This window comes from Haliaeetus leucocephalus, unplaced genomic scaffold (genome assembly GCF_000737465.1).
Source record: "Haliaeetus leucocephalus isolate CR32 unplaced genomic scaffold, Haliaeetus_leucocephalus-4.0 Scaffold2, whole genome shotgun sequence".
NCBI lineage: Eukaryota > Metazoa > Chordata > Aves > Accipitriformes > Accipitridae > Haliaeetus > Haliaeetus leucocephalus.
The window spans coordinates 16,784,457-16,805,914 of record NW_010972438.1 but is presented as its reverse complement, the minus strand read 5'-3'; the positions used below and the strand labels follow the sequence as shown (position 1 = coordinate 16,805,914).

Below are 21,458 nucleotides of genomic sequence, written 5' to 3'. Positions count from 1 at the left end.
ACCTGGAAGAAATACAAAATACCAGTATGAAGAAATTTGCAGAGGCCAAATAAATGAGGAAGTGACAAACAAAACCTCATCACTAATGCAGAAAATGTAACTAACTGCTGGAGCAAGAAGCATGGTAGGGGATTCTCTGTTGTCGCCTATTTTAAAGTCAAGAAACTCCACACTCAAATTAATGCAAGGAGTGAAACATGTACTGGGGAATGACCAAGCTGCAGCTTGCTTGCACTTGAAACACAGCTCAGGGTGTGGTTCTCTGATATGGCATGAGTGCATATAACAGCACACCCTTGTGAAAACGGGGGTGTCCCTCAGGGCTCCAGCCCCTGGGGCCTGTGTTGCAGCAGCCCCGGTGCATTTGGGGCTGTGATGGATGACGTGGGATGGGAAGGTATGCAGTCTGGTGCTGCTGGGCTTCCAAGGACCCTCCTGGCTGAAGCATTTCACCATGACACCTCTACCACTTTGTTACTCCTTATGCTAGGAGCAGCCAGCTGATAGATCAGCCAGTCACTACAGTCAGAGGTATAAAAGTATTAAAAACAAAACAAAACCGCAACCACAGAAACCCCCAACTCTATGCTAGGATGCTTCAGTCTGGAAACGCTGTTACGTGAACAGCAGAAAGAGGGTGAACAAGGTACACTGTTTGCTCTCTTTCCATTTCGGAGTTAGGAGGCAGTAAAAGAAACTAATAGGGACAATCTTGAATTTGAAGGAAGTGGCTTTACACACAATGTGTAATTAAGCTGTGGGAACTCCCTCCAACAGGATGTTGTGAGTGCTGGAAGTTTATGTGGGTTCAAAGGGAGTCTGGACAAGCTCATGGAATAGAAATCTCTTTGAGGTTACCAAATTCATGAGAACCACATCTGACCCAAGAAGCTCCTGAGCTGAAAATGGTCAGAGGTTGGAGAGCATGGAGGAGGAAGCTTCTGGTTCCTTTTTCCTCTTCTGCTTTTCTGTAGGAATTCACTCCTGAGCTGATCCTGAATGCCAGGCCCTGAGGTGGAGAGACCTAAGTCCCAAGCCAACGTACCTGTTTTTATATGTGTGTAGACCTGTAGTAACAGACAGTCTGTGAGTCTCTGGATGTAGGAAATGTAAGTTGAGCTGCAGGGACAAGTTGGTCCCTTGGTCAGTGTCTGTGCTGTAGCTGTTTGTGGGGCACAGTGCTGGGCATAGAGGGTTGCACAGGTCATGGCTTGGGCGTTTTAACAAAAGATAGTTCGTGTGTTCCTGGGAGTGTTTGATCGTGCTGGCACATCGTTCCTGTAAAGGGCAGGCGGGTGGGCTCTACAGGGAAGGAGAGCAAAGCAAAATGTTTTGCTCTTTACTGTGGTGGTTAGAAATCAAGAAAATTTATCAGAATCCAAAGCAATTTTCTTCTCTGAGAGTCAGAGTAATTGTATGTTGTCATACAGGATTTATCCTGAAGAGGAAAGCAAGGGCAAAGGCTGTAATTTGATAGGATGAATCCAGCTTTGAGACTTCACATGATATCTCAGATTAGACCTACTACGTCTGCGTGACACACAACACAGATCTAGTACTGACTGCCGATTTAGGTTTCCTCAAAAACTTTGTACTGGCAGGCTTTGTGCTGGATGAGGTATCTCCTGCCCTATCGCAGCCATCGTAGAGGCAGCATAAACAACACACTGTGCTTAACTGAAATGTATTGTATGCCCATGCCTATGAAACACCAATTTTGTACTTCTGGATAACTCTTTATGACTGTATGAAATTCATCAGTCATTAAGGGTTCACCAGGGCTGGCACTGGACCAGTGTTGTTAAGACCTAATGCAGTTAAGCTGACACTGCTCCCAGTTCTGGTGATGTGGTACAAAGAGGCTTGAGCTGGTTATTTGTGGAGTTAGCTGGGACCTGGTGAGGTTTATTAGCTAGGGTTGTAACACAGCTATACTGCTCCCAGTTTAAAGCTGGCTCTGGAAATACACAGCTATGTTTGCAAAGCACTTTTCCCAAACTAGTAAAACTTGCCAGACTTGAGCATGGTTAACACACAGTCTGAGTAAACTGCTAGCAGAAAGCTGAATGCTCTCCTTACCCTGTCTGAGGACCTTCCTGAAGGACCTATGTCCAGTATTTTAATCGCATTGGCTACTACACTGACCTTCTGTGTAATTTTTTTCATTGTACCTCAATTTTATAATAGAAAATTTCTTTTTCACTGTGGATTACATTTAATGTGCAACGTCAGTAGCCTGCCCTGTGCTTTGCCAGCTTTGGGACTTTTTTTTCAAGTGTTAGATTTCACATGTAACCCTCAAAAAAAACCCCAGCAGATATCTTTTCCTTACCAACTACTCCCACATAGTGCTGTAGTTGGAAATAGGTCTGTTTCGCAGTACTGTCAAACTGCTTTATGTGCTGTAAGGAATATAAATATAGTTGTTTCCCAAAGGCCTTGTTAGCAATGCTTTAAATAATGTGGCTTATCAGTTTATGAATGCAAGTGTCCACAGGCAAATTTGCACAGAATTAAGTAAATTTCAATTATTGAAATAAGCTGTGTTGACTGTCTCCTTTATAGTGGTGACTGCATTCATGTTTTTAGTGTTTATATTCCAGTGGCTTGTAATTGAACTATATTTCTACCCCAGTAATACTTGATTTCAATTCATACATGGTACCAAACGAGCACCATCACTCTAAGCATGGAGTTCATCTGGCTTTACTTTCAGTGCACCTGTACAGATGAGTTCTATTCTGGATGTCTTCAGAAATAAAAACAATAAATAAGTGGTCACTTGCAGCATGTTTTGGTGTATGTAGTTCTTCCAGGATCTTTTAGTAACCCTGTAGCAGAAGCATGGGTTGTATCTAACTCCTTTATGTGATTGAATCACCTTTTTTCTTTTTATTTTTTTCTTACTCTTATTGCAGTCCCCTGGCTGTTTGCTACCCATTTTGCAACTTTTGCAAGAGGTGAATTGGGGTCATAGTTTCCTTTACTTCACAACGATCGCTATTTAAGAGCATAGCTCATCCTGTATGAGTTATGTGGAAAAAAAAAAAAGCACGATAGCACACATAGGCTTATGTATGCTCAAAGGAGTTGATTTAAGGTAGCATGAATAGCATTTCAACAGCAAACTGCAATGTTTCTGACATTTGCTTATACATACTTTCATTAATGAAAAGCATAGTGGAGAAAAAAAAAATTACAAAATGTATAGTTGCTGACATTTTCCATTGGGACTTCAGCGGAGGAGAAGGTTGAGATGCTTGCCTCCTGTTGGTAATTAAACAGCTGGGAGATGTAGGAATCCTGGATTCTGCTCTACAGGAGGGTGGATTTGGGCAGTAACATCCTCCTGCCATCTTCCTCCTCGCCTGTTTGCCTGCCCCCTCCCCATTCTCTGCTCATGGTCTTTGGGTCATTTCCCCCACCCAAATGCTCTGTATTCAATCTCAGTTTCTTCACTGTCTGTATACAGCTGCTCTAAAAGAAGACCTCTTTGCTTTTGGGCTGATCTGCTTTCTGCTCCAAACTGTTTTGGTAGTTCTCAGTTTTGATGCCAGATCTTGCTAAACAGCCAGAAGAAAACTTTGGGAAAAGCCTGCTCATCCATGTCCTCCTCATCACTGGAGTCTTTGGGGAAACTCATTCCTCCTCCCCCTCAAACTTGAACAAAAGTGAGTATATTTTAAGAGTCAGTTCAGCTCCTGGTGCAGAGGCAGTTCTCCTCTGTGGTAGGTAGAGGGCAGGACTTGACTGATTGGGATGGGGGACACTTGAGCAGGGCTTCATCTTCTGGTCCCTCAGCCTTGCTCTTGTTCCTCCTGCTGGCCCAGGACAGGGTTGACTGAATGAAGGGGGAAATGAAGCAAGTGAGAAGAGTGCCAGGCTGTAATTCGCTCATAGCAAACTGTTTAAGTGCTGAGTGTGGAGGAGTCAGCAGCAAAGCAGTCTTTACAAGATTTCAAAATCCTCGCTTTCCAACATTTTGGTTTTAAGGACTTCAACAAAATTAGGTGGGAAAGAATTTAAAGGCCTTTCTCCCCCTCAGCATCAGAAACATCATTAATAGTCCTGCTGAACTGCTTCTGCTGAGTGCTTGCTCACATATGCAGTAATCCAGATCTTTTTTGACAAAACTGTGCATTATACAAGAGATCTGCCTGTATGATATAGCAGACAATGTGAAGTTGGTAGTAACTGATTGGTAACTGAAATTTAATCTAGTCGGGATACCTATGCGATGGTAAAGGGCTGTTTCTTCCACCTTATTACTTTCTCCAGGATGAAATCCAGAGCGAGACAGGCAAACCTGGCATGTTTGTTACCAGTTTATCCAACTTCAGAATGTCAACAGTGTGTCCACAATCCTCACTCATGCTGTGTGGCCTTGGGATTTGCAGGAGAGGAGGCACTGGAAATGTTGTTCCTTGGAAAAATAAATAGCGTGCTGAAGAGAAGAGGCAAATTCCATTGCAGTAAACAATAATACTTGGGGGGGGGGAGTACATTTAAGACATGGAAAAAAGTATTTTCCCCATTTCTCATTCTTCTGGAGTATTTGCTAGATTCTCTTAACAAGCAGGGCTTTATGCTGCATGAGTTTAGGAGCGTCACTGCACTTTAGAAATAGCAGCCTCATGTAACAAGGATATTAGTGTGGCAACTCTCAGCAAACAGGAGCTCCTTGTGTTGTAACCTCCTGTGATGTTAGTGGGATTGAGTAAACGATGTTTAAAGCTCTTGTAATACCTGTGAAAGGCACTGGCCTAGGTTGAGGAAATGTCATAATTGAATCTCTTCCATTCAGATGAGTCACTTGAGTCATGTTGTGAGTTTCCACTTTGAATCTAGGAGACTAGCTGGTTTTAAGAATCCTATAAATGCAAAGGTGGGAGGAGTGGTTTATTTAAGAGTAGGAAAAATTGCATATCTGTCGTCTTGCTGCAGAAGACGGCACAGATTCCCCTAAAAGATCACTGCAGCCATTCTGTTACACTAATTGGGATAGAATATTTCTTGCTCAGTGTGCATTGTCAGTGATGCTGTTCCAGCAGCTTTCTGGATTTATTGGTCTCTCCCAGCTCTATGCATTGCATAAAAGGATGAATGTGTAGTACTTGTGAGTTACAGTTACAGTGAGGTAGTGGTGGCTTGGATTTGGTCTATTTGTAATATCCTTTAGGTAGTTCATACAGGTTTTTTTTTTTTACCTCTAAATGTAGACACATACTCACTGGTGACAGGTTTTACTGCAGCAAATAGTAACTTGCATGTAACATAAGTAGCATACATCTTAAATGAAACTTTTTAGGCTAGCAAAGTGCTTTTTGATTCCTGTCAAAACATACAGCTGGTCCAAATTTGATGTATTTCCAGGCTTCAGAATACTTGATTAAGAAAACCAGAGCATGTAAAAATGCAGCAGAAAGACCCAACTGCTGTGAATGCTGTTAGTGTTGTCCTTGTGATATGCACTGCTAAGATGTAGCTCCGTTATAAGCAATCACTTTTTTTTCTCTGTTGTACTACAGAGATGTTGCTTTTCTGAGTATTTGCCAGACCTGAAAATCCCTTATACCTACCCACTGGACAGGAGTGTATTTATTTTAACTAAAAATAATTAGCTAAAAGATGCTGATCTGTACACTGAGTTCTCTAAATTAGGAAATTATTCTTGTAAATATGCTTAATGCACGGATTATGGGATGCTGTTGCTATGACCAGGTATCTGCTAAAATTTGAAGCATATGGGGGGTTTGGACATGTAGCACCACTAGAGCAATTTCCATACACATGGAGACCTTCAGCGGTACAGAGAAGAAAGCTGGGTGCATGCCCAACAGCAGTGTTCCCTCCTTGAACATCCACATGTTGAATAGAAGTGAAGTATATTGTTCTGGCAGCAAGTAAGGGTTCAACCTCACCAGCAGAGAAGAAACTTAAAGTACCGTAAAGCTGTAAAGTTTGTAACCACTGGTGTCAGGAAGAAACCAGTGGTTGTGATGTTTGGTGACTTCCTTCCGAGGTGGATGGAGGGGTCTATCCAGAGATCAGACCTGACATCCTGAGGGCATCTCTGACTACCCAGCATTTATAATCTGAGCTGTTTCTGAAGATGTGTTGAGGTCCATAAACAAATTATCCTCAGCCTGTGCTGCATGCCATGGGGAATGCTTGAGGTAAGCAAATCAAAAGCAACTCCTAGGGTTTTCGAGGTAAGTGAAAGCTTCAGTGATGTAAGTGGTGATCTTTGCATCCTGAATTGAATTTTATACAACACATTTGTTCCAAGGATATTATGCAGAAGAAATTCTTCTGTGGTAATGCTTTGGAAGGTGAAACCACAGTAAAAAAAATGAGGATGCCATAGGTCACCAAGAGAAGATAAGGTGTTTGAGGCTTTTTGTGAGCATCTTGGCAGGATTGTCTAGAAGTTGGTGATGAGGGAATTTTAATTACCTAGATGTTTGGTGGACTAGATGGAGGGGACTGTTCAGCAGGTTTGAGATGTCCTGGTGACCGTCCTGCACATAAAAGACTGTGAACGGGGGAGAATCTCACGGGGTGGATCCCAAGCAGTGGGAAGGAAGTGGTTGAGCATACACTGCTGAAGGGCACCTTGACTGACAGAGCGGTCTTCCATGTTGGATCCAAATAATGTCAACAGATCTCAGGAAAGATCAGGCAGGGAGAGTTTCATGGTAGGCTTTTCTCAAGAAAGAGATCAAATAAAACTCTGAAATAATTTTTTATATATATATATAATTTTCAAGCTGTTTTTTTAGGGAAGAGTTTATAGAAAGCACTATATTAAATGATGATTATTTTTTTTTTACAGAATTGCAGTTTTCTTGGAGACCTTAGGCATAAGTATATAGAAGGCCAAAGCATAAAATGAGATTCAACTGGCAAGGAACATTTAAAAAAAATATCTAGAGTGATGGAAGTATTTAGAGGAAGATAAAGGAAGAGTTGATCTGATAATCCACAGAAAAAGACAGTTATCCATAGGTGATGCCAAAAAGGTCACCTACCCTAGGTGCTATTGCAGGTAACACAAGTGATCAAGGGCCAGAGCCCCAGCTGCTAGCACAGAAGGGAGAAGGAGGGAGGATACTGAGGAAGGACAGGTTATCCCATTCCGTCATCCAGCCACTTTGTCTCCAGTGTGGTTTCATCAATGACCCAGATAATTATCTGGGAGTCATGATTATTAAACTTGCATCTGAGGCTATGATTAAGCTTGAGGACAGAACTAGAACTTGGAGGTAGAATAAAACATCAGTCAGAGAAAGGATAAATGAAAGCATGACAGTAGAACATTCAGCTGTGTTGAGTAGAGAGCAACTTGCTATGTAGTAGTCCTAATGAAAAAGATCTGGGAGTTAATCATGATTTAAAAGCTGAATGTATCAACAGTGTTGTCTGCTGGGGAGGAAGGGGGGGGGCGGAAAGACATACACTTTACACTTCCAGGATGGTGTTTTAAGCAACAGTATATCCTGGCAGGTCAGTAAAATAATCCTTCAGCTCTAGTTAATGTTCGTAAAGCCCAAGGTGAAATACTGGATTCAGCTTTTGAGCTCCATGCTTCAGTATATTTGTGCCAATTGGACTGTGCCCAGAAGGGAGCAACAGGAGAGCCTAGGAAATATGATTTACAGAGAAGACGATGAATAAACTGGAATTGTTTTGCCTGAAGATAAGACTAAATGAAGGCATGTATTCTCAACTGCACTAGGGAAAGGGAATAATCTGTACTCCTATGCCCATGACAAATAGGATAAACAGTAATGGGCTTACATTACATCAAAGAAGGTTGAGAATACACATTGGAGGAAAGTTTCTCATAGTAAATAGTAAATATAAAGACGTTTTGTAGGACTCGGCATTACAGTTTTGAAGGGCAGATTAGACAAAGCTGACAGTAGGTAGAACGTGTAAGTAGTTGATCTTGACTGGGTGCAGAGGACAGATGATTTCCAGTTCTGTAAAAATCAAATATTACCATTGCTAGAAAGTATTCAAAACTATCTAAAACCACTGAAAGAAAACCTTTTTAAAGCTTGGATCATTTTAAACCTTCCACAAATGTAAAAATAACCCCAAATCCCGAAGGTAAATAACTTGAATGTGCGTACATATATATTCACAAGGTGAAAGAAGCCCGTTTTAGAAATAGATTTGGATTACTTGAGCAGTTGTGTCTGACAAAGCTGTGTTCTACAAGTCCTTGAGCCCTTGCTGCTTGATGGGCTGAAATGGTCCTTCTCTGTTTGCACCTGGAGCAGAAGTACAGAATCTCTCTAATATCAACTGCTGCTTCATCACCTAATAGTACTAAAGGTTGCTTTTAGATGGTTAGTTCTACCTTTTTACTTAATTTCATAAGGCAAGAGCAGAGATGGAGAGGAGAAAATGTTTTTGCTATGTGCTTTAATTCTCTTCTGTGCTTCTTCAAGCCCTTGTCTCCTTGCCAGCATCCCTAGTCATCCTCAGAGAGCTTTGTACTGAGATTGTCATGGCAAAAGTTAACTTACAAGGGTGCTCTCTCTGTGGTATTTTGATCATGCAATGGTAGGTATTATGGTGGTGTTGCTGTTTGCTCCATTTCCAGGAAGCTTTGTGGGATGACTCAGTGGCTTCCCCGGAGTCCCTTTATGTTATGGAGAAAAAGTAGTTATGGTTCTGTCCTCATTCCAGTCCCTTGTAGCCAAGTCAGTCCCTAAATCTCTGGCTTGTTCCTGCAATGGTAACAAATAAATGCCTAGGGAAAAGAAAGAAGAAAGCAGGCACATTTATAGTGCTTCCCAAAGTACTCTCTCAGCCTCAAAGTACTTTTACTATGGAGATTTTCTAAGGCAGATGCAGTTTCTGCATTCTTTAACTCACATAGGAAGCTTCTGCCATGTACTTGCCTGGTCCTGTATAAATTTCTTGTGTCAATAACATCCTCTTGTTGGGAGTTCCCAAGGCCCATTGCCTTCTAGTGGACTTGAACTTTTTTCTACTATCTTTGTATCACCCCCCTCGCATTTGTTTGTGGGAAGTGATGATGAACAGTCATACTACTTGGGCCACTTGTGACTTTGTAGAAATTTGCCAAATCCAACACAATCATCTCCTTCAGTCCCACCCTGGCTCGAGGCTTTTGTTAAACCTTTTCAAGCTTTCGCACCGTCTTTTTGAGGCCAAAGTTGCAAGTAAGCAAGCCGTGGATTTGTATGGTCCTGGTACAGATCAATACATTGAAGAGCAGAGACCTGTGTGGAGCACCATGGTGGTGTCTCCCTCTGTGTCCCACCCTTTACTTAATGTAAGCTGATAGCAGGCTATATTAACCTGGTAACAGTGATGTCCAGGAAAGTGGATTGAGGAGTGGGATGTGTCCTTCCATAATCCTTTGCAGTATGGTGGTTGTGATTCGAGGAACAGGCTGGTTACCTTGAGATCCTTCTGTTGGTGCTCTGATGTGGCAGCAGATGCTCCTCAGTCCAGCTGACCAGCACTTTGTGGTTCAGAGAACTCAGCATGACAAGAAAATGTTACTGCCCTTGAATGGAAGCGCCTCTTATTTGATTACCTAGAAGACACTTTTCAGAAGGTGCTCTTGGACGGTGCTGCTTGCTCACTCACTATCTCTGGATGTCCCCATCTCAAACTTTAGAATAGGTCAAGAAATGGCAAATCAGGCTGCTCTCCTCTCCTTTCTATTACTTTTGCACCCAGTGGCTCACCAGTATGTTGACAAGTGCTGGGGAATGTTTTTCTCAAAAGGATGGGAATTTGAACTCACATGATTCCAGATATCTGTCCGTCTCTGTAATGGACATGTAGACCCAATTTAAAAGTTCTTATTAATTGAAAAATTAGTGGTTGTTAATTATTAGCATCTCAGTTAAAAACTGTAGTGGAAGAATTAATAAGTTGTCGTTTTGTTTTTCAGCTATGGCAGCCATTCGAAAAAAGCTGGTTATAGTGGGTGATGGTGCCTGTGGAAAGACCTGTCTGCTGATTGTATTTAGCAAAGACCAGTTCCCTGAAGTGTATGTTCCCACCGTCTTTGAAAATTATGTAGCAGATATCGAAGTGGATGGAAAGCAGGTATGTACACTTCTGTAACAGTCAAAATGAACTTGAATTTATTCAGAATAGTGTGGAGATCTCTACGCTTCTTTAGTAAGTGGTTAGTACACATGCTTAGTCCTTATGTTGTAAATATATTTTTAAATCTTAAGCATGTTCCTGTGGAAAAAATATTGGCCTTGCTAGAACCTGCTCATATCCAATGTTTGCTTAACAACCTGTTTCTAACCTTATACAAGTTGAGATTCTAAAGAACATACAGTTATTCCAAGTAAAATGTTGCAGTAGGTGGAGGGGATGGAGCAATTCAAAGACACACCTACACACTGAGAACACAGGGCTAACTAGCCTTTGGAATTGCATAGTGGAGTCCCTGTTTTGATAGGGACCTGGTATTGTGATTAACAAAGACTAGTTCCTGCAGAGAGTCTTGTGTTCATACCCACTCCTGGCAATGTGCAGGATTCTCTTCAGAACAGATGACTGACAAGCTTCAAAGGGATTTGATTCTTGTAGTGTACATCAACGTCATCTGTCCTACTTGTCTGAAGGAATGCAATTCTTAGCAGCCAAGTGTACCCACAGCTCACTGAGCTTCATTTTTAGTTTGTACTTCAGTAAATTAATAATTGAAATATTTCATTTTAGTCTTAAATACTTTGAAAATCAGTTTTCAATCTGTGTGACCTCTGAGTCCTTTTGCTTGCCAAACAAATAAACATGCCAGACTCCTGCTCCAAGAGGCAGTTTTCAGAAGGCTGCTCTCTGAACACCAGATAGATTGTCTTCTGCACTTATGTTATGCAGGGCAGTGTGTGATGTGTAAAATTGTCACTTTCCAGGATACTCTGAAAGCACACAAAGCAGAAACTTTGCACCTTGAAAACTCAACTATTTTCAAACCCTTTCAAGCAACCATGGCATATGTCTATGTTGTTATCCTAATCACACAGAGCTGACCTCAGTGCCATGGGTCCTCATGTCAAGTGTGTGGCAGGTTTTTATGCTGACTGTGCTGAGCTTCCCTGTTTCGCCCCTTGCTGTGACATGTGCCTTTGCTCTGGGTTCAGCTGCCGTCAGAACATCTTTCAGTCAGTTCTAGTTCAAATGCAGTGACAGATTGATTGAAACTGCTCAGTTTCGATCCTGATTTGAGCAAAAACTTTTTGAGCTAGTTTTGGGCTTTATGTTAGATTTGATTTTCTTCTGTTGCAGGCATGGATTATTTGTGGGTTTTAGTCATGATAGTTCATGCTATTTGAGTCTGAAAAGAGGTTTTCTCTCCTGTGATATGAATGGGTAAAAAAAACCCAATAAATTTACTTTTTAGACCAATATTAGATCACGTTTCCCCCCCAAGTGACAGTTTCTGCAGTTTCTATGTTGTATCTTAGACTCTAAGGACTACTGTTTAAAATATGTATTATATCCATTTCTCTCTTTTGTAACCTAGTCAAACTTCCTCATTCCCTTCTGCCTGAATCTCTGCATCTCTAAATGGGTGAACAGGGAGTCATGCCCTATCAGCTATATGCAGCCGTTATCTAAATAAAAATTGCATGAGCAGCTTAAGCACTGCATTTTCTTTTGTGGAAATGTCAGCTGATCTTGACATTTCTTAGTCACTACAGGTTCCAGCTATAAACTAATTGAAAATGTACATAATCCTAAAAAGCACATAGTTGGAGAGTCCGCTTTCACTGAAAACTGGTATTTCTGGAATGCTTATCAGAGAGATTCCCAGCCCTTTGGAGCCAATTCCCTTCAATTCTTCCATCTTGCTTTTCTGCTGGTAGTTTTTATGTCCTTTCAGAGAGTTAACATTGGTCATGGATATAAAGAAAAGATTTTTGGAGTTATGGAACGTAAAATTTTTAATACTTCTCCTGTCAAAGTGGTTTGTCTTGTCGTCTCTTCCTTTTGAGTGGTGTTGACTGCAATATTTTATCCACTTCTCTTGGGTTACTGGCTTCTGAATCAAAACCTCCCTGGTGATCTGGCTAACTGCCTTACCTTTCTTATGCAGGTTGAGTTGGCTTTGTGGGATACAGCAGGACAAGAAGACTATGATCGACTTAGACCGCTTTCTTATCCAGATACTGATGTTATACTTATGTGTTTTTCAATTGATAGTCCTGATAGTTTAGGTAAGTAGATCACTAATTGAATCGGAACAACTTCTCTGTGTCTCTGTATTCCCCTTGGAAATTGTGCTGTAAAATATATTTTCATGTGCTGTAATGATTGAGAGCATTCCTAATTTCAAAATTCATACTGGTTTGAATGTATAGTTTTCAGACATTAAGATCTTAAAGGAACCTGCATTCTTCAGCGATGCCGAGTGGCATTTTGAAAGCCTCGGCAGCACACTGTGTTGACCCAGGGCTCTGCTGCATAATTTGAGCAACACTTAGCAGGGAGGCAGCTCCCTGGCCTATATCAGCACCCCCAGCCCGGCAACGTTGTCTGGTGGGCCAAGGCAGAGTGCTGGTGTGCTTGTCCCTTGGGAGGTGCTGCCTTGGCCACCCCAAGCAAACAGGGAGGCTGTAGTTGCACTCTGCTGTGTCCAGGAGCCCTGTGAGTACATAAGGTGTCCACCGAGTGGCATGGCCCACCCAAATTCTGATTTTATTTTACTTTTTTTTTTTTTCTAATTTCTCCTTGGAAATTGCAAGTTCTTACACACTCAAGACCACACTGTATCCAGGGAAATAGCGTAACTTCATTTCTATGTAAATGGGAAAGCTCGCTTTGTGTTTTCATCCCTTTCCCCCCTCTTTCCCATTTATTCAAGAGACATCAGCTTGAAACACCCTGAGTTATTGGTCCCAAATAACCTGGCGTTTTTTGCTCTCTGTTTGGTGACTTAAAAAAATGGGCTAGAACTACACTGGAGGGTGGCTCTCTCACTGGTGGAAATGATCAGAGGCTGGAGATTTATACTTTCCACTGCTTTCCAGTGACTGACATCTGCTTGTGATGGAGAAAAGAGAAGAAAAGAGTTGCCTGATATATGGTTTCTGAGTTCCAAAACCATACATTTACAAAAATCTGTGTATTAGATGGGAACCTCTTCTGTGTGGAGTCCAAGACTGAAATCTTTACTGATTGATTTATAAATCTGATGCATAGAGATCGATGTATTTGATCTTACAAAGACGTTTTTGAGGAGGGTAAGGAGCAGGAGACAGAGATACTCTTATTTCTAAGACTCAACGTCTCTGGAACTTTGATTCTCACCAGTGGGATTTGTTCACTAGTGGCTATTTGTGAGGTTTCTTATTAGAATGCAGATAACATTAAGGTAGATCTTTAGGCACATGGATTCTCTGTGTGTGTGTGACCAACTGTACTCTGACAAGAATCTTCTGTACAGTGACTGACTGGTACGTGTTTGTAATGGGTCAAAATTATGTCCGTGCGTTCGGCAGCTCCTAGCCAGGAAAAGTGAGACACCCCTCTGCTTTGTCTATTAATGACAGGCATCAAATTATTTTAACTGGCACTCACAAATGGGATACCAGTTCTCTCTTAAATGTATTAAACCACTGAATCCTTTGGAGTTTTCTACTGCCAGGGTGATCGCAATCACTGCAAGCTGTCCTTAGAGAGGCTTTTTTACTACACCTCTGTTCTATCTTATGGATGAACCCTGCCTCCCAGAGTTGTGTCTTAGGAAGAAACAAGAATGAGACAAAAAGGATCCAGGAAGCACAGAAATACAGTTAATGGAAGGATTAGTCCTGAATGCAGCTACCGCAATGGTTGAAAAATACCATTCCTGCCACAGTTCACAGAAGGTTTGAGTAAATGAGCAAACAAAATGTTGCTTAAGATGTTACAGTGGTGTTACAGTCTGACCAGGGTAACGTTTGATGGCTGCTCAGTCTCATTTCCTGCCTTGCCTCCGAAGGGTAGCAGCCATTGAACAGGCAGTTGGGTGTGAAAGTGTCTTTTTAGAAAAATCAATGCCAGCTTGGTATCTGGGAAATCCTGATCTCTATCTTCATGACTTCCACCTGATCCTGTGTTTAGATACATCTTTCATTGTCTTTGTCTCCCTCCGAAACCATTTGAGGTTTAGTTGGCAGTGGTGCTGTGGTCATGCCTGGTGCAGCTGTTAACGCCTATGTACAAGGTTTGAGCTGTGCTTATTGCTACTGCACGTGCTACTCCCCTGGCAGCTGGAGAGCTAACTAACTGACCGCCCTGGAAAACAAGATGGGTTACTGAACCTGGAGGCAGAGGGAGAAGGGGGTTTAATTAAGTCAAGCCTGATCTTGGCTATTTTTGCCTCCCTCTCCTCCCTTCCTGCTCACCAGTATCAGGGCGCCTGTGTCCCTGGAAGCTGTGGAGGGAGCAGTGAACTGCTAGATGGCTCTTCAGGTGTGCAGCATCTAGAGGCTGGCACCCCCTGAGCACTCCAGGTGCAGCTGCAGAGTTGCTGTTTCGGCTGTAGTGCAAAAACTGGCTTCAAAATGCTTGTCTAAGTTGTTCTTTCAAGCAAGAAAACAATGCCATAATAGTGAATGTCTCTTCAAAAGCTGAATGGAATTCTGTGAAGATAGAAGGGGGTTATGTAGCCTGCAGGTACATCCACCAGTGAATCTCAGATGTCTTGAGAGCTTCTGAAAGCAAAGCCAAGTGTTTTGGGCTGTTCAGCACTTCCTGCTATATAGAATTTATCAAGGTTTTGCTTTCAAAAGCCCTCAGGTCTTCCATTTGCTGCTCCATTTTTTAAAAAGTCATGTAGGGAAGTTAGGAGGAAAAAGTTTCTTGTATATGAGCATAAATTCATTTGCTAGAGATTGGGAGAAATGGCAAATCTGCAAATGACTTACACAATGTCTTTGTTTCTGTGCATCTGTAATTAGTGTGTAGAACAACATTTCTGCTACAGTTAACGGGAGAGTTCGGAGTCATTGTTTGATGTTGCTTTTTAAAGGGAAGAAGTCATGTAAAAACTTACGCTTCAGGATTGTGTCCATCTTTAGCTTCCAGAGATAAATAAAATGTTCCTCTTGAAGCAAAATATTCCATAACACTCTACTTCAGAATTCTGCATGCTGTTCTTTGAAGTACCTTATGCTAACCCTTGTCAAGTAGCTACTGACAGATGTAGAGAAGCCAAGAGGTCAGGTGTCCTTCAGCCTTAAAATTACCATAGACGGGCTTGTCTTTTTTGGTAATATCAGAACAGGTCTATTTGTTTCCCAAATTAAGAGTAGAAAAAAGGGGCATCAGTGTAGATTAGTAAGCTAAAAGCACTCAGGCAGCAGGTAAAAGCTTTAAAATAAAATTCTCCTCAGAAGTGGGTTTTAGTACAGTCATACTTCTATTTATTGTTTTCAGAAAACATCCCAGAGAAGTGGACCCCGGAGGTGAAGCATTTCTGCCCCAACGTGCCTATCATCTTGGTAGGAAACAAGAAGGACCTGAGGAATGACGAGCACACAAGACGAGAGCTGGCCAAAATGAAGCAGGCAGGTTCCTTTCTGATAGTCTTACAATAAATGAAGAAAGTGTGTAGTGGTTGTACCAGAGCGCTAAGTAGGCATCCGCAGCTTGCTGCCAGCTTCCTATGGGCTGCATAATGAATGCTTAGCCATGACAGAAACCAGAAAGTATGTATTACCTTTAATTGAGTGTTTCTTTTTTCATATTTGGAGATTCATGTTTTAGAAAAACGCATTCTCAACAATGAAAATGGCTATATTGGGTTACTAACAGTCAGCTGCTCTCTGTGCTGGAGAGCTGGATCCCTGAGGTGGAAAGGAATTAATTAGCAGACATCAACGCATCAAGTGCATGCACATTCAAGTTGTTCTTTATTTTGTATGTTCAGGATGAGAAAGGAAACAGTTTTGCTGGTAGGTGTTTTGAAGTGATAACCGCAGGTGCTGTAGCTCATTCCTGAGCCTATCACTAGGTTTCATTTTCAGATTGAGTCTGAAACCCCCAGCTTGGGTATGGGACTGCAGATATTCTGCTCTGTCCTGGAATTTTTCCTCCTGTTGCATAATATTTGTTTTTATACAAAGACTGAGGCATTAATTTTGGGATTTGTTCATAGGCTTTTGTTAGAATTTTGGCAAAGAGTTGCATAAATGTTTCCTCAGAAATAAGCAATCACTTGCTCAAGTTTCAAAGGGTCTTGCAGCCTTCAAGCTCAGAGGTGTTAGAAAACCAGTCGTGTCCTCAAGCATTGGCACAGTATGCAAATATACAGCTTGTCTCTGTAATCCAGGCTGAGGTGCATGCTTCATCTTGAGAAGATGAGCAAATTTTATTTTGAATCTGTCTTTATTACTTGAAGGATCACTCTCAGGGGAGCAATTAATTATTAACAAGCTAATTAATTATGTGCATTTAATCCAGAAACTCCTTTGCCTTTGTTGGGAAGCTGGGTGGGAAAGGGAAGACTGGTGCACGTCGGTGGGGTCTTGGATTGTTCTCACCTGTTGCTTTTGTGCTGTTACAGGAGCCTGTCAAACCCGAAGAAGGAAGAGATATGGCAAACCGCATTGGTGCATTTGGGTATATGGAGTGTTCGGCAAAGACCAAAGACGGTGTGAGGGAGGTTTTTGAAATGGCCACTAGAGCTGCTTTGCAAGCCCGGCGTGGCAAGAAAAAGTCCGGGTGCCTTGTCTTATAAAGTGTGGCCAGAGGAAGATGGCCAAAGCAGCACCCTGCACTTGAGTAATTTTGAAGTGCTGTTTATTAATCTTAGTGTATGATTACTGGCCTTTTTCATTATCTATAATTTACTTAAGAGATTTAAAAATCGAGTCATCTTGCTACCAGTATTTAGAAGCCAACCATGATTTTTATAACAATCTGCATCAAATTCATCTGTGCACCCAAGGTTAACCTCAACATTCCTCTAACAAACCTTTTCTGCACTCACAGGATATGCCAGGCGCTAATTGAAGACAATTCTCTATCTTCTTTCTTCTCTCTAGAAAGAGAAAAAGCTGTCAACACAGAGGATTGGTCTGTAACTACTTTATAACTAACGTCCTATTCTAATTGAGTACAACAGTTACATGGCTGTATGTGGAATCAAGTGTAGCTTCAGTGCTATCACATTTAGGAAGATCTGATTTTCATGGCTCAGTGGTGTAAAACATTAGTTTGAAAATGTGATCACTCTGAAATGACCAAGTCCCATTCAGCTAAGGAAAAGTGAGGGTTCTGTGGTTTCATGTTAGTTACCTTTTAGTTACTGTGTAATTAGTGCCAGTTTAAATGTATGTTACCAAAAATAAATCTATTTACCCCAGCTTAGATGTAGTATTTTTTGTATAATTGGATTTCCTAATACTGTTACTTGTAACCTCTGCGTTAAGGTGTTCTGGGTTTTTTAAGAAACTGTATTTGAAAATAAAGTCCGATGGAAAGCAGCTGATCCTCTTCCCCTGTTCATTTGTAAGAGTCTGACCCATTTGAATGATTTGAGTGGTCTGCACACCCAGGAGGAGTTTTTTCCATGACGTGCTGTAGGGATGAGAAAAGACAGCCTGCTCACACTCAAAGCTTCTGAACTGTTCAGTTGCCTTAAGTTCATTGCTGGACCCAGTTTCGAAACTTAAAAAAAAAAAAAAAAAAAAAAAAACTTTTTGTGTAAGTTTGGTTACCATGTAGTGATCAGACTCCTAACCTGTGAACTTCTTGCTGTTCTGCAGCCGACTAAACTCTTTCTGTATTTTCATTTTTCCAACAACTAATAGAATAAAGGCAGTTTTCTAAGCTCCCTGTATCCTGGTGTCTGTATTCCTCACTCTGGGTTTTTGGCCCAGTGTCTGACAGCCTGAATCAGAAATACCATTTTTGATACAGCTGTGATAGGATTTGCTGAGCAGTTCCAAGGGCTTTAATACTTATTTTTGTTTCCCAGCAAGTGACACCCACCCGCTGCTCGCAGTGGTTTCCAAATGCTGCAGCAGAGCAGAGGTGGAATCCCTCGCCCTGTCTGGCCCCTGCGGTGAGTGGCAGAGCTTCCCAGGAGCTTCTTTTGATACTCAAACCAGATGAGAGTACATCAGTTGAGTTGAATTTGCTGGTCTTGAGCATGGGAATGGACGAGCAGGAGGAGGCTACATAGGAGGGGAATGTAGGAAGAAGGGAGAGGACAGCAGTGTTGCTGTAGACGCATGCAATGGTATGCAGTGTGCTGGTCTGCCCTGTCGTGTACTCCACGCACTGCACTGCAGCATGTGTGAGATGTTGCACACAGCAGCACGTTTGCCATGCTGTTTTCATGAGAGATGCCTACAAGCGCTGCAACAAGGGATGGGCTTGATGTATGGGCCGTTGTGCTGCACCCACGCTGGAGAGCAGCTCATGCTTCTCCTGGGTGAGAAATACAGAACAGCAGTGTGCATCTCCACACTTGCACTGGTATTTACAGAGCTGCTGTCGAGCTGAGCGGCTCTCCCCATGGGGCTGGGCAGGAGGGAGTCCAGTTGCTGACGACAATCTGTGTAAGTGAGCACCTAGCTGCATCTGAGTAATGTCCTAAAAAAATGTTGCAGTTTGTTTTTTTTTTGTTTTGGTTTTTTTTTTGGTCAATGTTCCTGATCCTGCAACAAAGGACACACAGACCTGGCTGTGGGAGCGCCCCATATCTCTGGGTCTTTGTCCTCCCTCTGCAGCCACAGACACCCCGGAGTGAAGCGTCTGGCCAGCCTGGCGGTAGCGGTGGCACCAGTCCCACCCTTCCCTCCTTCCTCTCCTGGGTGCCTGTTCTGCCCACGTGGGGTGACGGGGTTGAACAGAGCAAGAAGTTCCCAGCTGCAGCTGCAGGCCTGCCCAGGAGGGTGTCATTCTCTGCCCTGTTAACAAACTTGCTCGCTCCTCTGCAGTTCCCTTTTTTGGGGGGGTTTTGTTGTTGGGTGGTTTGGGAGGTGGTTGCAGTTGAGCAAAACTGGGGTTTTTCAGTGTTGCAGAGCTGCTGGGTTGCAGTTCTCTATGGTCACAGTTACAGAGCAGCTCTTCAGCTGCTCTTCAGTGGTTTTGACCAATGCATGTTCCTCTAGATGCAGCTCATGGTTTGTGTATCGGCTGGTGCGCTTCCACCCAGAAATGATTAATTTATTATCCCAGGTTTAATCTAAGCTCTTGTTAACCTACAGCACCACCTCCCCATCTCCTCTGTCTTGTCCACCAGCTGGTGTTAGGATTGCAGGCCTGGCCTGCCTTTCTCGAAGTTCAGAAATCTTGGTAAGTCGCTGTCTCTCATTCGTGACCAGAAGCTCCAGCTCCCTCTCCTTGTCCCTTGCACCACTGGCATCAGAGCAGAAGCCTGCTTAGGAGCGTGTGGTTATTAAGCCATCTGTCCTTCTCAGCCTTCCTGCTTTCGAGGGCTGGCAGCCTGGCTCCCTTTGGGTTCCTGTTGCATCTGTCACCTCTGGAGGCCACCTTTGTTCTGGATGAAACTGAGGACACAGACAGCCAGACCAGACCTGGGAAATGAGAGCTCAGTGCTCACAGAGAGCGATCCAGCCAGGCAAGGAGGGGTGAAAGGGGCAGGGGAAAAGCTAGGAGCCAAGTGCCAGCCCCCTGCCTAGGGGAGGGAGTTCGTACCGGGAGTGGGGAGGAGATGTGAGCAGGAGGCCAGGTGTGTTTTGCAACCTTTGTGGTTATTCACTGCTGTTGCTGTTAAACAGCAACCTTCTGACCTCACAGGACAAGCATCACTTGTCACACACCTCAGAAGAGGGTCCCTTGAGCCCATCTAGTCCCTTGGGAGCTCCTCGCACTCCTCTGGATCCAAGTTCAGCTGGCTCTCCAGAACGTGTCCAGGCCCAGGGCACAGCTCTGAGCCAACAAGGAAGTTCAGCTCACTTGGTTTCCTTAAAACTCACTCATCAAGGAAGGGAAAGCCCTAACCTGCCGTGTCTGAAAAGGGCAGGGCCCCAGAAGTAAACTCTCAATTTCAGACGAAATCCCCAGGTCCAGCCTGAGGATTGAAAGTGCCAGTCTGAGCAAGCGTCAAAAGCAGAGATGCCCCTGTGGCACTGCTCTAGAGATCACCCTGAAGAGAAATTCCTCTTCTTCAAACCACCGTGGCTTGCCATGCTCAAGGCGTGGGTGAGGAGTTGGTGTGGACTGTAACCGCCGATTGACTCAAGAGCAAACATGGGTCACATGCCTCTGCTTGTCCCATCAGCCATTTCCTGGCTGCTCTGATCTCAGGACGCTTGTTGTGGCTCCTGCTATCAGTGCTGCAACAGGCTGCAAAAACTTTCACGTCCCTGAAGATACAAGATAATCGTGCGAGTCCCCCAAACTCAATGCAGCCAGGAGCTATTCCAGTTCCCAGTCACGGGGACAGGTGCCAAGAGCAAAACCACCAGATCCTGCTGTCACCTGGGAACCCCGACCAGAGATGCAGCGTTATATGGTGGCCTGTTAGTGACAGCTGGTGCTTGTGATGAGTCTTTGCTACCAAGCATGAAAGAGAACAGACAGCAGCAGAGGGGGGCCCTGAGTACGTCCCCCCCCTTCCCCATGCTCTGGAGCCCAGGCAGCCTTGGCTGGGGGCCAGGGCTGATAAGCAGCTGTCTGACCTCGGGGCTGTTGTGGATGGAGCTCGCTTGGTGCAAACGCTGGCAGGAGCCTCGGCAGGGGCTCCCTGCTTCCCCGTGGGAGCCGTGCTGAAGCTGAGGCCCTTCCTCTTGGTCCCTGCTGAGGTGTGCTGCCCCACGGTCCCCGTCGGTCCCACCTGTGGACATCACCTCAAGGCCTGGTGCTGGACCTGCCTCTTCACGGCGTGCTCTGGAGGAGGGCGATCTTTCGGCACCCAGACCTGTGGAGGAGTGGATGGGCTAGGTTGCCTGGCGTGGGTACAGGCAACAGCGTAGTTCACTTAGGGCTGCCTTGAACCCATGAGAAAAAGAGCAGTTGCTACTGCGTGATTTAAAATTCCCTAAAACACACCAAAGCAGTAAGGCAAGAAATGGAAAAGCCAGGGATGGGGAAAGCAACCGCTGAAGTAAAGGGAGGCTCTCCCAGCCTCGAAGAGGTGGAAAAATTATCAAAGGAGACAGAAGAAGGGACTTTGTGGCCCCTCTTGCACCCCTCCTGTTCCTCCTCCTGGTGCACGAACCGAAGGTGTTTCTCCCCCCAAAGCGGCTCTAGCAGGGCGCTGCAGCCCCCGGTGCCGCCGCCGTACTCGGGCGGCCTTGTCACCACGAGGGTTCTAGCTGCTGGGACCGCTTTGCGTTTTGCCGATTTTCCACAGCGTTTCTGAGAAGCGGTGCCGCTTCCCTGTCTGTTACCCGCGGATGTGTAAACCACCCAATTCTGAGCTTTTACTGGATCAGAAAAACGCTGAGCCTTTCCGTGAAGATGGGAAAAAGGCCGGGGGGGGG

The 21,458-nt window shown here is 43.7% G+C and overlaps 1 protein-coding gene across 1 annotated transcript; it reads left to right on the top strand.

Annotated features, from left to right (window-relative positions):
• The first annotated feature begins 5,810 nt into the window (after positions 1-5,810).
• Positions 5,811-17,842, top strand: RHOA (ras homolog family member A). Its single transcript, XM_010572789.1, has 5 exons — positions 5,811-6,176; positions 9,944-10,101; positions 12,110-12,230; positions 15,436-15,566; positions 16,565-17,842. The coding sequence occupies exons 2-5, from the start codon at positions 9,946-9,948 to the stop codon at positions 16,736-16,738; spliced, it is 582 nt and encodes a 193-aa protein (XP_010571091.1). The 5' UTR covers positions 5,811-6,176; positions 9,944-9,945; the 3' UTR covers positions 16,739-17,842.
• Positions 17,843-21,458: the final 3,616 nt, after the last annotated feature.

Excerpts from the sequence above, each read along its gene's own strand:
- RHOA (XM_010572789.1), top strand. The coding sequence starts at position 9,946 with ATGGCAGCCATTCGAAAAAAGCTGGTTATAGTGGGTGATGGTGCCTGT. Across the intron at positions 10,102-12,109 it reads TCGAAGTGGATGGAAAGCAG|GTTGAGTTGGCTTTGTGGGA; the intron begins GTATGTACACTT and ends TTTCTTATGCAG. Across the intron at positions 15,567-16,564 it reads AGCTGGCCAAAATGAAGCAG|GAGCCTGTCAAACCCGAAGA; the intron begins GCAGGTTCCTTT and ends GTGCTGTTACAG.